We start from the raw sequence: 13,101 nt of genomic DNA, 5'->3' as shown, positions 1-13,101 counted from the left end.
TTCCAGAACCTAACACAGTCCCCTACATAATTAGTCTTGGTACCTTTAGGGGAGAATGGGTAAATAAATGTATGAATGAGCAGGTGGAGAGATGAATGGATAGATAGATAGATAGATAGATAGATAGATAGATAGATAGATAGATAGATAGATAGATGTATTGGATAGATATATGGATAGAATAGATGTATTGATGAATGGATGAGTGGATGGATAGGTAGGTAGATGGAGGTGTGGGTGGGTACTTTTGGCTAGGCCCTAGCTGGAGCTTCAGGATACAGAGGTAGGCAAGTGAACATCTGCCCTCCACAGCTGCAGTGGGGCATGTGGCTGCAGAGGCAATGGCGGCAGGCTCCTAGCTGCAGACAAAGCATCCCACTTAGTGGCCTGAGTAGCCCTGAGTCTTATAGGAGATTCCAGAGGAATCATCAGCTCCAAGCCAAACAGGGAAATCGGGACGACCTTTCAGGAGCTCCCAGCTCCGTCTCAGAAGATGCACACTGCCACAGAGTCCGAAGGTCAGGCCCTCTGCTGTCCTCAAGCCTTGGAGTATTTGTTTCTCACTGTTCGCTCCGATCCCAGATGTGACCTGTGGGGCAGTAGAGGACTCTTGCGAGCAGGAGCCCCTGACACATCAGAAGTTGGGGGGCAGGGAGTGTTGGGGGAGCTCACATACAACACCCCACCTAAAGCTTTCAGGCAACAATGTGGCTTCCTGGCTAGTTGACATTCGGGTTGAGACTCATCAGACAGAAACCAAGAGGAGGTGCCATAGGATGAGAGTGTCAAAGAAACGATGAAGAGAAACTGAACAACATCCTGCCCACTACTTAAGAGAAACAAACATCTTGAAAATGTAACTCCAACGTCTCCTTGGGAAATCAAATCAGACATTAAAGCCATCCCCTAGCCTTCTCCCCCTCCCCCTGCCCTGCCGGTTTCAGCCATGAATGCTGAACAGAAATGGTATTGGCAGGGTTTGTGTCTTGCACACAATTCTTTGAGACCAAAGAGGGGCACTTCCTGTTTCCGTCCATGGGCTCAGTATAACCTGGTGCTGCCTTGGCAAGGGCGTTACAAGAAAAGGAAGTAGAATCGAATAATCGAGAGCAGGGTGCACAAAATTACCTGGGAATGTCCATCTGAGTGGCTGAGTCCTATTCCCTTCCCTAACCTGATTCATGTCAGGAGGTCAATGTGTCATGACAGTAGTGATGACAACCAGCGACATTTCCTGAATATTTCCTAAGTCCCAGGCTTCTAACACACAGACTCAATTAATGCCCCAGTGCTGTGGGATGTTCTGTAGGTCCTGTGGGAGCCCATTCTCAGGTTCTTTGTGGCATTACCCAGCAGGTCCGTATAGAGGATGATTAGGACCATGGGCCTGAGTGCAGGTGTTTGAGATGGTCTGCACTTGGCTGTGCTGGGGGATGGTCTGTATGTCAAGTTGCTCTGATTGGTTAATAAATAAAACCTGATCGGCCGTGGCTAGGCAGGAAAGATAGGTGGGACTAACAGAGAGGAGATATAAAAGGACAAAGGCAGAAGGAGACGCTGCAGCCGCCGCAATGACCAGAGAGGCTGCAGCCGCCGCCATGACCAGCAGCATGTGAAGACGCCAGTAAGCCACCAGCCACATGGCAAGGTATAGATGTATGGAAATGGATCAATTTAAGATAAAAGCACAGTTAGCAAGATAAGGACAGTTGGCAAGAGGCCTGCCACGGCCATGCAGTTTGCAAGCAATATAAGTGTCTGTGTTTATTTGGTTGGGTCTGAGCGGCTGTGGGACTGGTGGGTGACAGAGATTTGTCCTGACTGTGGGCAAGGCGGAAAACTCAAGCTACACCCCAGAAACTTCTCTGGGGCCACTATTACCTCCCCCTCTTTTCAGAGGACGAAGTCACCAATTTCAGTCATGCCCAGAAAGCCAAGACCACATCTTGTTGCAGCTACTGGGCTGCTGCGTCTGGCCAGGAGTCTTGATTTCCCAACTCTTCTCTCCTACAGAGACTCCATCCAGGCAGAGATCCTGGCAGGAAGCTGGAACGAAGCAGGGCTTGGGCAGCTCAAGGCCAGGTGTCACTATTTTCCTGGTTAGCAACTGGAGCAGCGCGGGTGACCCCAAATATCATCCCTTCTCCTGCTGAGTATCCTAAGTGCAAATGGGTTCGTATCTGCCAGGGAATTGATAAGAGCCACTGTCCCTTATCTCTTCCTGACCCAGCTGGGCCTGGAAGACAGAGCTGATTCAGAGCAAAGCTCTTGAACACTTATAGATAGCAGAATTAGCACACGGACATAAGCCAACAATGTAAAGCCTTTTCTACTGTGGTCACCTTGCTGGAGCAATCAGGGATCAGCCGCAAAGAGGGACAGAGTAGAATAAAACGCCACCTTTGATGATGAAAGAAAAGAGCAAAGCCCCCCTCCCCCAGGCATGAAGAAGAGCTGGCAGCGAAGTGGGATTAGAATTTAGCATCAGGCGGAACCTTGCAATCGGCAGATACATCCTCAGAGCAGTGCAGTCTCTGGGAACAATACCTTCTCTATCACTCAGGCACCTGGGGAGGGAGCGTCCTGAGATATGTGACAGTACAGAGTCCATGTTAGCTGGCTGTAGAGACTCCAGGACCCTTGACAAGAAACAGGTTGTCTGAGTGGCAGCTGTAAGCAGTGATGGTCATATCCGCATTGGGACTGATGGCTCCATTGTGGGAGCCCACAGAGGCTCCCTAGTGAGACCTCACTCGAGGTCAGAAAATCTGAGCCTCATTTACCCAGCAGGGCTGCAGAATAGGATGATTTGGCCAGGGGCATGTTTGCCAGGTGATTTGAAGGGTCTACACTTGTTGATACTTTATACCTCGACCTTCAAAGGGGGAGGTATTTTGCTCCTCTCCTTACTGATATATGAGAAGCCCGTCATGACAAGTCGAGATGGCTGGGTATTGACCCAGGGCCCTTCCGAAGCTATCCTGTGTCTTCTTTCTCATCATCTCCGACCATATTTCTATCTAATACTGTCTCATTCCTCACTCTTCCACCAAGAACCCTTCAACAGGTCAGAGCTGGTCTCCTACACTCAATGTTCTGATAGTCACCGATTTTAATTGTTTTGAGGCTTCAGGGTAAAAAACAGGGCTCAAAACCACTACATATCCTAGGCTGACCTTTAACTAGGAGTCCCATGTTGCCTCAGTCTTTTGAATACTGAAATGTCAGGAGTATGTTATCATGCCCTGCCCGGTGTGTGCATTCTAGAAAACAAAAAAGCCAGAACCTCACCTGAGCATGTGGCATTCTTCACACTGGGCTCCAGCCTGCCTAGAGGAGAGGAATCCAGGGACAGTGCTGATGAGAAAGGGTCCTGAGATGGCCCCTGGCCCCACACTTCCCTCCAAGACTTGGTTCTAAAAGAATGGCCCCAAGTCTGTGGTGAGCAGCCAGTGAGGCACCTGAACAAGGCTGCTGTGAGAAATAAGGAGACGGAGGACAGTGTGGGAAAGGAACCAAACATGGGAAGATGGATGCCCCAGAGCAGGCGCCATGGGGCAAATGCTCCTCTGTGAAAGGTCAAAGCAGAAGCGATGGTCTCCCGAAAACCAGTCTCTAAATAAGAAACAGGAGGCCCAGACAGGGTGCCACAGGCTTGTCATCCCGGTGCTGGGCAGGCTGAGGCAGGAGAATTAGAGTAAAGTCAGTCTGGGCTATGCTGCAAGCTCCGGGCCAGCCTGGTGGGACCCTGTCTCAAAAAGAAATAAAGACACCATGAAAATACATTGATAAATGGGACTAAAAATAAACATTCAATAGAGGGTGGTGAAAACCAGGGATCAGCAGGAAGTGGCAACATAAAGCCAGCCTGTTAGAGACAGAGAATAAGGGGAGGATTCAAAAGAAACCAAAGGCAAGAGGACCCCATGAAGTGAGAGCCAGGCATGATGGATGGTGCAAACCTGCAATCCGAGCACCTGAGAGGCAGAGGCAGGAGAATCACAGTGAGTTCAAGTCCAGCCTGGACCACATAGTTAGAACCCATCTCAAATAAATGCTCATGTACACACTCCGCACTAACAAGTACATATACCATGTATCTACACACACACACACACACACACACACACACACACACACACACACACACACACATTAGCTGTGGAGATTTGGAATAAAGCAATGAATAAGTAAGGTTTTTCTATGAGTTTATCTCTAAGATAATTCTCCATCAACTACACATTTCAAAATGCATTTTCAAGCACTTAAAAAATAATATTTTTATATGCATTTGTGTTTTGCCACATGTATGTCTGTGTGAGGGTGTCAGATCCCCTGAAACTGGAGTTACAGACAGTTGTGAGCTGCCATGTGGGTGCTGGGACTTGAACCCCAGTCCTCTGGAAGAGCAGCCAGTGATCTTAACCTCTGATCCACCTCTAAAGACCCCATTTTCAGGCTTTTATCCCCACAGGCTCCCATGGGATGCAGACATCTCAATTTGCAGAGGAACAAACTGAGGCACAGGGTATTTGGTGGCTCATCCAGGGGATTCTGCAGCACCCCATCCCTGTCCCAGGCCTCCAGACCCTGGACAGTAACTGTACTCACTGCAACGTTTAGTGTCTTCCGGGTGAGACCAGCAAGTGCTTGAAATGTGGCGAGTGCCACCGAGAAACTGGAATTTCACTTCTTTAATTTAAGCTTGTGACATGGGACTATGATATTTGGATGGGATGCAGTAGAAGCCTCTTTTCTTCCTGTGCTAGAGACCGCTTCCCACTTTGACTGCTTCCCAGTCATCTGTATCAACTTCTTCCTAGCTCTGGCCTGGGACATCTTTCTTGTTGTGGCACCTGGTCTCTCAGATCTCCAGGCCTCATTCTCTGGGTCCTCCGCCATCAGTGTTTTGTTTTGTTTGGTTTCTGAGTCCTCTGGTTCTTCAGCAAACTCCCCCTCCAGAGGCAGAACCTCTGGGCAGAACCAGTGCAAGAAGGCAAAAGAGTTACCAGAGTGACTCAGGAAGGAAGCTGGGAAGATCGGGTGCCTCCTCAATGACCTCTAAGCAAAGTCAAAGGAACCGTCCTAGGGACCATGTGACCTACAGCTGCTACCACAACCTGCCTTGAGGGGTGAAGGGAAGCCAGCACTCCCAGATGTGGCTGGCAGATGGTGGTTTGGCCATGCAGCTGGCCTGGGCTCAGGAAACAAGGGGCCAAGAGACAAGTGCAATCCATCTGCTGTGAGGTGCAGTGAAACTGTGACCCCATGGGTTCTCTGCCTCAGCCTACTAGTCCTTTGGTGGCTAGGATGATTGTGGGTACTCTCCATGGTCCTGAAATTTTCCCCAGCCTTTCCAGGCCTCAGCTTTTACATCTGTAAGTTGGGGATTTTAAGACAGAGCAGGCCTTTTTAGCACAGGGTCCTGGGATCCCTTACAGTCCATCTGTGTATTGATATTACCTTCAGTATCGAAGGTGTGATCACTCCCTCAGCATGTTCAATCATTACCAGAGGTATCTCTGACCACCCATTTAAACCATTCCAGACTGGGCATAGTGATGCATGCCTGTTATCCCAGCACTCAGGATGGCTGAAGCAGGAAGACAGAGGGCCAGCCTGAGCTACATAATGAGACACTATCTCAAACAAACAAACAAACAAACTAACTAACTAACTAACTAACTAACTAAAAATCTGGAAGAGGCAGGTCCTCTCTTGTTTGTTTTCTAGTCCACAGGGTCTTTTGATGAGCAAATTTTTTAATACTATGAAATTCCACAGAAGAGCAGTTTGAAGCATCTCTTGGGAATCCAGGTGCACTCCGGCACAGTGGAGCCCACATCCACACTGAACAGCACAGAGCTGAGAGCAGCCCTTTCTGTCCTAGGAGCCCGCACCCCACTTTACCACCCCACCCCTCCCTGTGGCCCTTGAGACACTGAAGTCCAGCCCCGGTTCTAAGCTACCCTCTGGTGGGGCATTTCCCCCTGTAAAGAACGTTCTTTCTTCACCTACAGTACTGTCAGGAAAGCAAGTCTGATCTATGCAGGGGCTGTGCCTCCCCCCCACCCCGGCTTACCCTGCTGTGCCTGCCTTCGAGCCCCAATGGCCTGCTTTGTACCATTTCTTCCTCCCTGTAGCCGGTATCTGGTGACCTGAGCATGGGGATGAGCGAAGCCCTGTCTTTGTGGAGCTCGGGGCTGGAGGGAGGAGAGATTATGGACCGTAGCCCAGCGGTCAACTCCAGCTAGTGAGCAGAGGTTTAGCCTGAGAGGATCCCACCACCCAGAGCCCACGTTACATGAGTGAGGATAAACTCTCTAGAGAGAGGCCTTTGAAGTGAGCCTGAGTGACCAGGAGCTGAGGAGGGGCTCACTCGGCATGGAGCATGCCTGTCAGAGCTGCCCCTTCTCAGTCAGGGCCTCCACTCTTATCCTGACCTAAGCCTGGGACAGACCTTTGCTCTGGTTCTCAGCTGGTAGATCAGTTGAGTTTTTGAGTCAAGGGTCTTGTGTAGCCCAGGCTGGCCCCAAACATACTATGTAGCCATTGTTGGCTTTGAATCCCCCTTCTTCTACTTCCTGAGTGCTGGGATTCTAGGCATGCACCACTGTGTCCTGGAGCACAGAATTTGTACCTTCCCTTGACTAGGAGCCCCTTCCCGACCTACTCTGTGGGGTGCCCTGGGCTCACTCTTGACCTAACCTGGTTAGGAACAAGGGCAGAGTTGGCAACTGGTTACCATCCTGGATTCAGCCAAAGTCATGCCAAGGCTACCCCGACACCCTGGCTAGAGCGTGGCCTTCTCACAGGAAGCACTGTAACCCCTCCGCCAAAGAAGACCCAGATGCAGTGCTTAGGTCAAACCTCGCCACAGGGATTAAAGTCTCTACACAGAGCATGCAGGGGGAGGGGGAGAAAATGCCCTGTCAGAAAGTTAATTTTTGAGCTGGGGAATGATTTCCAGGGAGCCCAGGTGACTTTTCCCCATTGCTCCAGGGTGGCCCCTCTGCCCATGAGGAGAAGAGAAGGAAATGGCCCTGGGCAGGGGCCCACCAGACACCAAATCCACACTAACAGCCCTCTCCCTTTCACGGGCTTTCCTGGGACCTTTGTCGGGGGGGGGGGGGGGGGCAGCAGCCAGCCAGGATGGTGGTGGAGAGCCAGGCAACCCTCGGGGAATCAGGAAGGGGACCAGCTGCCCATAGTGGTTGGTACCTGCTGCCTCCTTGAGGCTCATGTAGACTTCAGGAATGCACAGCTGCTGTGAGGGCCTGAACCTGGGGCTTCAGCATGGAAGAAGCCGAGCAGGGCTGCAACTGTCAGGCTTAGGGGCTCAGACTGTGGTGTGTGACCTCGGCCACGCCACCTCCTTTTCAGGTAGTATGGGAACAATGGCATCCTATGACCACCATAGATAGGTCTGGCATCTGGAAGACATGTAGTCCCCAACAAAGCAGGTTTAGGACCCCCAGGGACAGCAGTAGATAGGGAACTGAGAAGGAGGTAAAAACCTGAACCCATAGGAACCTGTGACTTAAGAGGTGGTGTCCAGTGCCAAGGTGCCTGGCTTTGAATCCTGACTCTATCACTTAACTCTTTTCAAAAGGATTTCAGTGTCCTAGCACTGCTGTTCTGAGGGTCCTCTACAACCGGCAGCCAAGCATGGCACAGAGTCAGCCACCAATTGTGGGCGCCATGGGCCCTGGCCCCCGACTGTGAGTGGCTTCCGCCTTGCTTGCTGACCTTTACCAGATGTCCTCCCTATTCAGATTCCCTGCCGGTCTCCTTCTCACCTAAGGATCACCGGAGAGCTTACCGGAGGTTCTTTGTTCCTACATCCTGCTTATGGTGTAAACAACTTAGGTGCATCCTGTATTTGGTGTAAACAACTTGGATGCAAGAATGTAGAACATTGGGTCTAGAATGGAGACCATTGGTAGCGAACTTCTGCCCTCCCGGAATCCTCCATTTGTGTTGTAAGCCTGTATTTAAGGTTTCTTCCCTCTTTCAATAAACGGCATTCGGCATTCAGTCGTGGCGAATGACTTGCTGTCTCTTGTCTCTATTTTTAATCCGCAGCCCTTCGCTCGGACATGGTGAACGGGTATCGGTAATGCGGGCGTTACCGCTACAACCAATGTGGGGCCACCTCCTGTAGGTGGCTGTCACTTTGTGCACACTACTTCCCTTTTATGTTAGGTTCGTCCTACCTGGTGGCCTAATACTCTGGAAGCTGAAGCAGGGAGACTGAAATTTTGAGGCCAGCCTAGGCTACATAGTAAGAATCCTGTCTCAAACAAAACCAAACAAAAGGAGGCAGGCCTCAGACTTTGCTTCTGACATCTGCAGGGAACTTGATGTCTTTTCTGCAGGCTGAAGGTGATGGCCGTGGTACCATTTAGACACAGACGCTAAAGGGAAGGGTGACTGGAACATGGACCACTGGTCTGGGGACAGGCCCTGGCCTGACAATACAAACAAGGCCAAACAGAAACACTTCCGGTCCACCAAGCTGAGAAGCATCCTAGTCAGCAGCTCCCAGTAATAAACAAGGGACCTGTGAAGACCTCAGGCACCCGGAGACGAAGCCAGGAGGCGTCTTTCCAGTCCTAAGTGCAGACTCTTTACCACAGCTCCAGATGTCAAGAGCAAGTGTTGCCTCCCTGTAAGTGAGGTATGTGGGAGGCTGCTCTGGAGTACCAGAAATCTGTAAGTCTGCTTCTCAGGTTCCCCCTGTCTGGCTTAGAAGCAGCTAAGCCCTGCTGGGCTCTCACCAGGGGAGTGAGGAGGGATTGGAGGGCTGGCTCAGGGGAATGCTGCCCCTGCCCCCACCCAGCGCAGTGCTGACCCCTGGACTCATTAGCAGATGTCCTGACAAGTTCAAGCTTCTGGAGCCATTCATTAAAAGTGTTCCTGGGGCAGCTCACACTCTGACTGCCCAGGTCTCACTAATCATTCACAAGCCAGCAGGCAGGCCGGCACCAGTCAGGAATGGCCCCAGATCAGGAGTCCCAGCAGCCTGACTCAACCCTCAACTCTGTCCCTCTGGGAAAAGAAGCTGACTCACTGTATGACCTTGAGCAGCTCCTCCCCTGTCTGTGCCTCAGTGTCCCCAACTGTTCCACAAGCTCATCAGCCAGGAGATGGATTCTACCCTTAGCAGCCCAGTTCAGTCAGGAGGTCCACCTTCTCTGGCTTGGGTGTGGGATAAGCTTCAAAGCCCACCTAGACTGTTCCAGTCTGTGACCAGAGTCCCAAAGATTTGGAGGCAGAAAGGCTAGACATTCAAAGTCATCCTCAGCTACATGGGGAGTTTGAGGCTAGCCTGGGCTATTTGAGACCCTGTTTCAAAAACAAAACAAAAGAATGTTGACTTTGCATTCAGAACATGTATTTGAGGTACCTGTGTGCTGGTACTGGGTGCAAGGCTGAGCATAACGGACGCCTCCATCGTGCCTTGCATCTGTGCAGAGGCAAGTGTGGTGAGGAGACTGAGGTTGGTGAGGGTGTGCCTGGCTTCTGCTCAAAGTGGGGCGCTCTTAGCCCAGCCCAGATGCTTCATGGGTCTTGTGTCCATGGCTTCCTGGCATGGCGCCACTTGCCCCACTCAGTGACCTACCCAGGAACCTGGTCATGCGCTCCCAGGCCCGGCCCTGGGACTCTCCAGCCCCCCTTTGACGAGGAGCCTCTATTACTCACAGCCCCTCCCAACCCAGGGCTCTGGGCTTTGAGCCAAAGATACGAAGGACAAGAGAGTGGCCACTGAGGTTTTCCTCCACATGGGTACTCTCTCCTTTGACCTTCCAGGCAGCCCAGGGCAGATCAGCCTATTCCAGCTTAGAGAGGAAGAAAGGAGGGCTGTAAGAAGTGGGGAGGCCAGAAGGGTACAGGGATGAGCCCCATGTCCCATCAAAGCCACCAGCCACAGGCTCACTGTGATGCAAATGTCTGTGCTAGCCCTCATACTGCAGAGGGCTGCCCAAGCACCTCTCATGGGCCTCCATCCTTCGGTTTCTTAGATACAACAGCCAGTCTCCCCCACATCCCCGCCAGCTGCTTATCAGAGTCTCTTTGTTTTGCAGAGGTGGAAACTGCAGCATGGAGAAGCTGAGCAGCTTTCCCACGTTCAAACAGCCAGGAAGTGGAAGAACAAGCCCTGCTCCAGCCACTATCCCACCTGCTGCTGGAGTCCACCCCGCACCCGGAAGTGGTTCTGCAGGATGCACCATGAGAGGCTCATGAGAGGCAGGCCCCTGCTCAGTCCACAGTACGAGAGCCTCAGCAGAAAAGGTTCTAGGGGCCTCACTTCCTCCCTGGACAGCTCAGCTTGGAGGGTGGGCAGAGCCATCTATAGGTTCCCTCTTGCTGGAAGGGGAGACTGAGGCAGGGAGGGCTAGGCCAGAAGCATGCTCAGGGTGATTGTCTCAGCCTCAGCAGCTCAGTCAAGTAGATGAGCTGGTTTCAACCCCAGCCTGTGCCTCTTGAGTCTATCCTCACTGTGTGAGTCCTGGGAAGATGGGCCCATTGTGCGGAAGGGCAAGCCGAGGCTCAGAGCGGGCAGCAACCCACCAGTGTTGCTTATCTATTGCCTGGAGGTGTGGCTTCAGGCCAGCTCTTGATGGCTGCTCCACTGCTCGGCTGCACCGTGAGGCGCAGTGAAACGGGAATTTGTGCTGGACAGGGTGGGGGCGTTGAAGGAGGCTACCCAGGGGAAGGATGGATGGGTCAATTACATGCTAAGCTGGGACTCTGGAAGTGTCTGGGGCTCTCCAGAAGACACTGGAATGGACATAGGTAGTCGAGCCAGAGGTGGGGAAGAGAGCTTAGGCTTGGCCGTTGGCTTGAAGTCCTGGTTTTTCAGCCAGCTGCATAACGTTGAGCCTCTCTGTGCTTCAGCCAGTCATATCATCTGATGGGTACAGGGTGCCCATTGCCTGCCAGGTGCCCTGGGGAAGCAGTCCTGTCTCACACATGTCAGTTCTTTGCTCTCCCTACAAGTCTGGCTTTGTCGTTAGCTAAGCTGGGCCACAGCAGGTATTGAGTATTGCCTGGTCTCAGAGGGCCATAGGAAGGTAAGGGCTGGGGAGTGGGGCCATCCTGGCTCTCCTTGCCCTGGTCATCTCCAGGCTCAAGCCTCCTCTGTTTTCTGGGCTCTGTCTTCTGGAGCTAGATGGTGCCTTCCTTGAAACGGAGGAGATAACAAAAGAAAGCCTTGTTCCACCTTCCACCAGCCAGATGTGCCTTGCATGTTCATGTTCTGTCTCTGTGCCTGTCTGTCTCTGTCTCTCTCTTCACTGAAAACTGCAGGTTCTGGGAAATTGGGGTAAGGGGAAGTGGGAGGGAACGCCTTCTTGCCCTGTGTGGAACCAGAATCAGCCAGGAAAACCTCTCATGCACTGAGCAGGGCACTCAAGAGAGACCCAGAGGCCTGGTGGGTTCCTAAGCCACTACCCACTGCCGATGACTTCTGGGGTTTGAACCATGGAGTGGTAAGGTCCAGGGAGAATAGTAGAGACCCACCATGTGTTGTATAACAGGATGACCCAGACATACTTCTTAACCATGAACCTTGAATGTGCTTCTAGCCTAGCCCTCCCTGCCTCAGTCTCTCCTTTCAGCAAAAAGGAACCTGCATTCAGCTTTCCTGACCCTCCAAGCTGAACCACCCAGGAGGAAGTGGAAGTGCTCATAGAACCTATTCTGCTGTGGGTCGTCTGTTCATTTCTCCTACCAGAACCTTCCGGCGTGAGGAGTCAAAGACTGTGAATGACTTAACCCAGTACCGCACACAGGGTACCCGAACCCACTGCGGAGGTCTGAGGTTCGAGGTACAGAGCACGGCTTCCTCTTGTGTCAACCGTACCTGTGGACAGAGGAGTTGCTGAACTTGCCCCATGCCTCAGTTCACCCATCTCTAAACAGAGTTGCTGTGATGAGTGAGGGAGCCAATGCACAGCTAAAGTGTAGCTTGGAGTGTGGTTCATCCTCGAAAGACAGTGACCTCATTGTTCCCATCCACCTTTCTCCAGGAAGACAATGACCCTAGTTCCTCATTCACGCTGAGCTTCTGTGAATGGAGGCTGTAGGGGGATCTTTAATGAAGGAATCCATAGACCAGCGCCTGGCACAGGTCGTGTGGCACCGAGGTGACAAGGCACAGCTGTGGGCAAGGCTGAGGGAGAAGTGCCCCCTGTGTTACATGCCGTCGAGGTGGGGCCATACCCCTCTACCTTATTCTCTTCTGTACTTTCCAAGAAAGAAACTAGGAAAATTATCCCATTCAAAATAGATTTCCCCCAAATTAAGTACCTATGAATACACTAAACCAAAGAAGAGAAAGGCCTCCACAATGAAACGTCAAGCCACCAAAAAAAAAAAAAAAAAAAAAATCACAGATGGCACTAAAGGATGGGAAGACCACCATGCTTCTGGATTGGCAGGATTAATACTGGGGAGATGGCTATACTACTGGAATTAATGTGTGGGGTTAATGCAATACCTGTCAAAATTCTGATGCCACACCTCACTGATCTGGGGGGGAGGGACCCATAAAAATTCACATGGAAGCACACACAGCCAAGTAACCCTAAGGGGTAGAAACAGTTGGAAGGATCACCACACCTGACCTCAAATTATACCACAGAGCTATAGCGACAAGACAGCCTGGTGACGCGTAAGAACAGACGGGTAGACCAGAACAGAACTGGGGCCCTAGAAAGAAACTGAAAAAGGTATGGCTGCCTAGGTTTTGACAATTTTTGGCACATTGGAGAAAGGACAGCTTGTTCAACCAGTGCCGACAGAACTCAATATCCACCTGCGGAAGACGGAAATTTGGTTCCTAGCTTTTACCTTGCCCAAAAATCAGTTTGATATGGATTAAAGACCTTAACTTTAAAATTTGAGATGCGGAGTTCTAGACAATAGCCAAGGGAATACTCCTCAAGGAAGCAAGGACTTCCTGACCAGAGCTCCTAGAGCCCGGGAGGCAGCCCCAGTTACCAACAGCTGGAACTCTGGAAATAAAACGTCAGCGTACAGAGAAGGGAACAGCTGGTAGAGTTAACGGTCAGCAAGAGAGGTTCGCGGAATGGG

General features: G+C 51.5%; 1 protein-coding gene across 2 annotated transcripts in view; it reads right to left on the bottom strand.

The window, feature by feature from the left end:
- The window catches only part of Slc13a3 (solute carrier family 13 member 3), a 77,279-nt gene that overhangs the window by 55,410 nt on the left and 8,768 nt on the right, over positions 1-13,101 (bottom strand). Inside the window, exon 2 of one of the 2 annotated variants that reach the window (XM_076571149.1) lies at positions 3,292-3,330. The exons of the other annotated variant lie outside the window; for it this stretch is intronic. Coding sequence (XP_076427264.1) covers positions 3,292-3,306 — 15 coding nt within the window. The 5' untranslated portion in view covers positions 3,307-3,330. The remainder of the gene's footprint in view (positions 1-3,291; positions 3,331-13,101) is intronic. 2 annotated transcript variants of the gene reach the window in all.

The sequence above is a fragment of the Peromyscus maniculatus genome, chromosome 4, assembly GCF_049852395.1.
Source record: "Peromyscus maniculatus bairdii isolate BWxNUB_F1_BW_parent chromosome 4, HU_Pman_BW_mat_3.1, whole genome shotgun sequence".
In the NCBI taxonomy this organism is placed as follows: Eukaryota; Metazoa; Chordata; class Mammalia; order Rodentia; family Cricetidae; genus Peromyscus; species Peromyscus maniculatus.
This window is presented reverse-complemented; position numbering and strand designations above follow the sequence as displayed.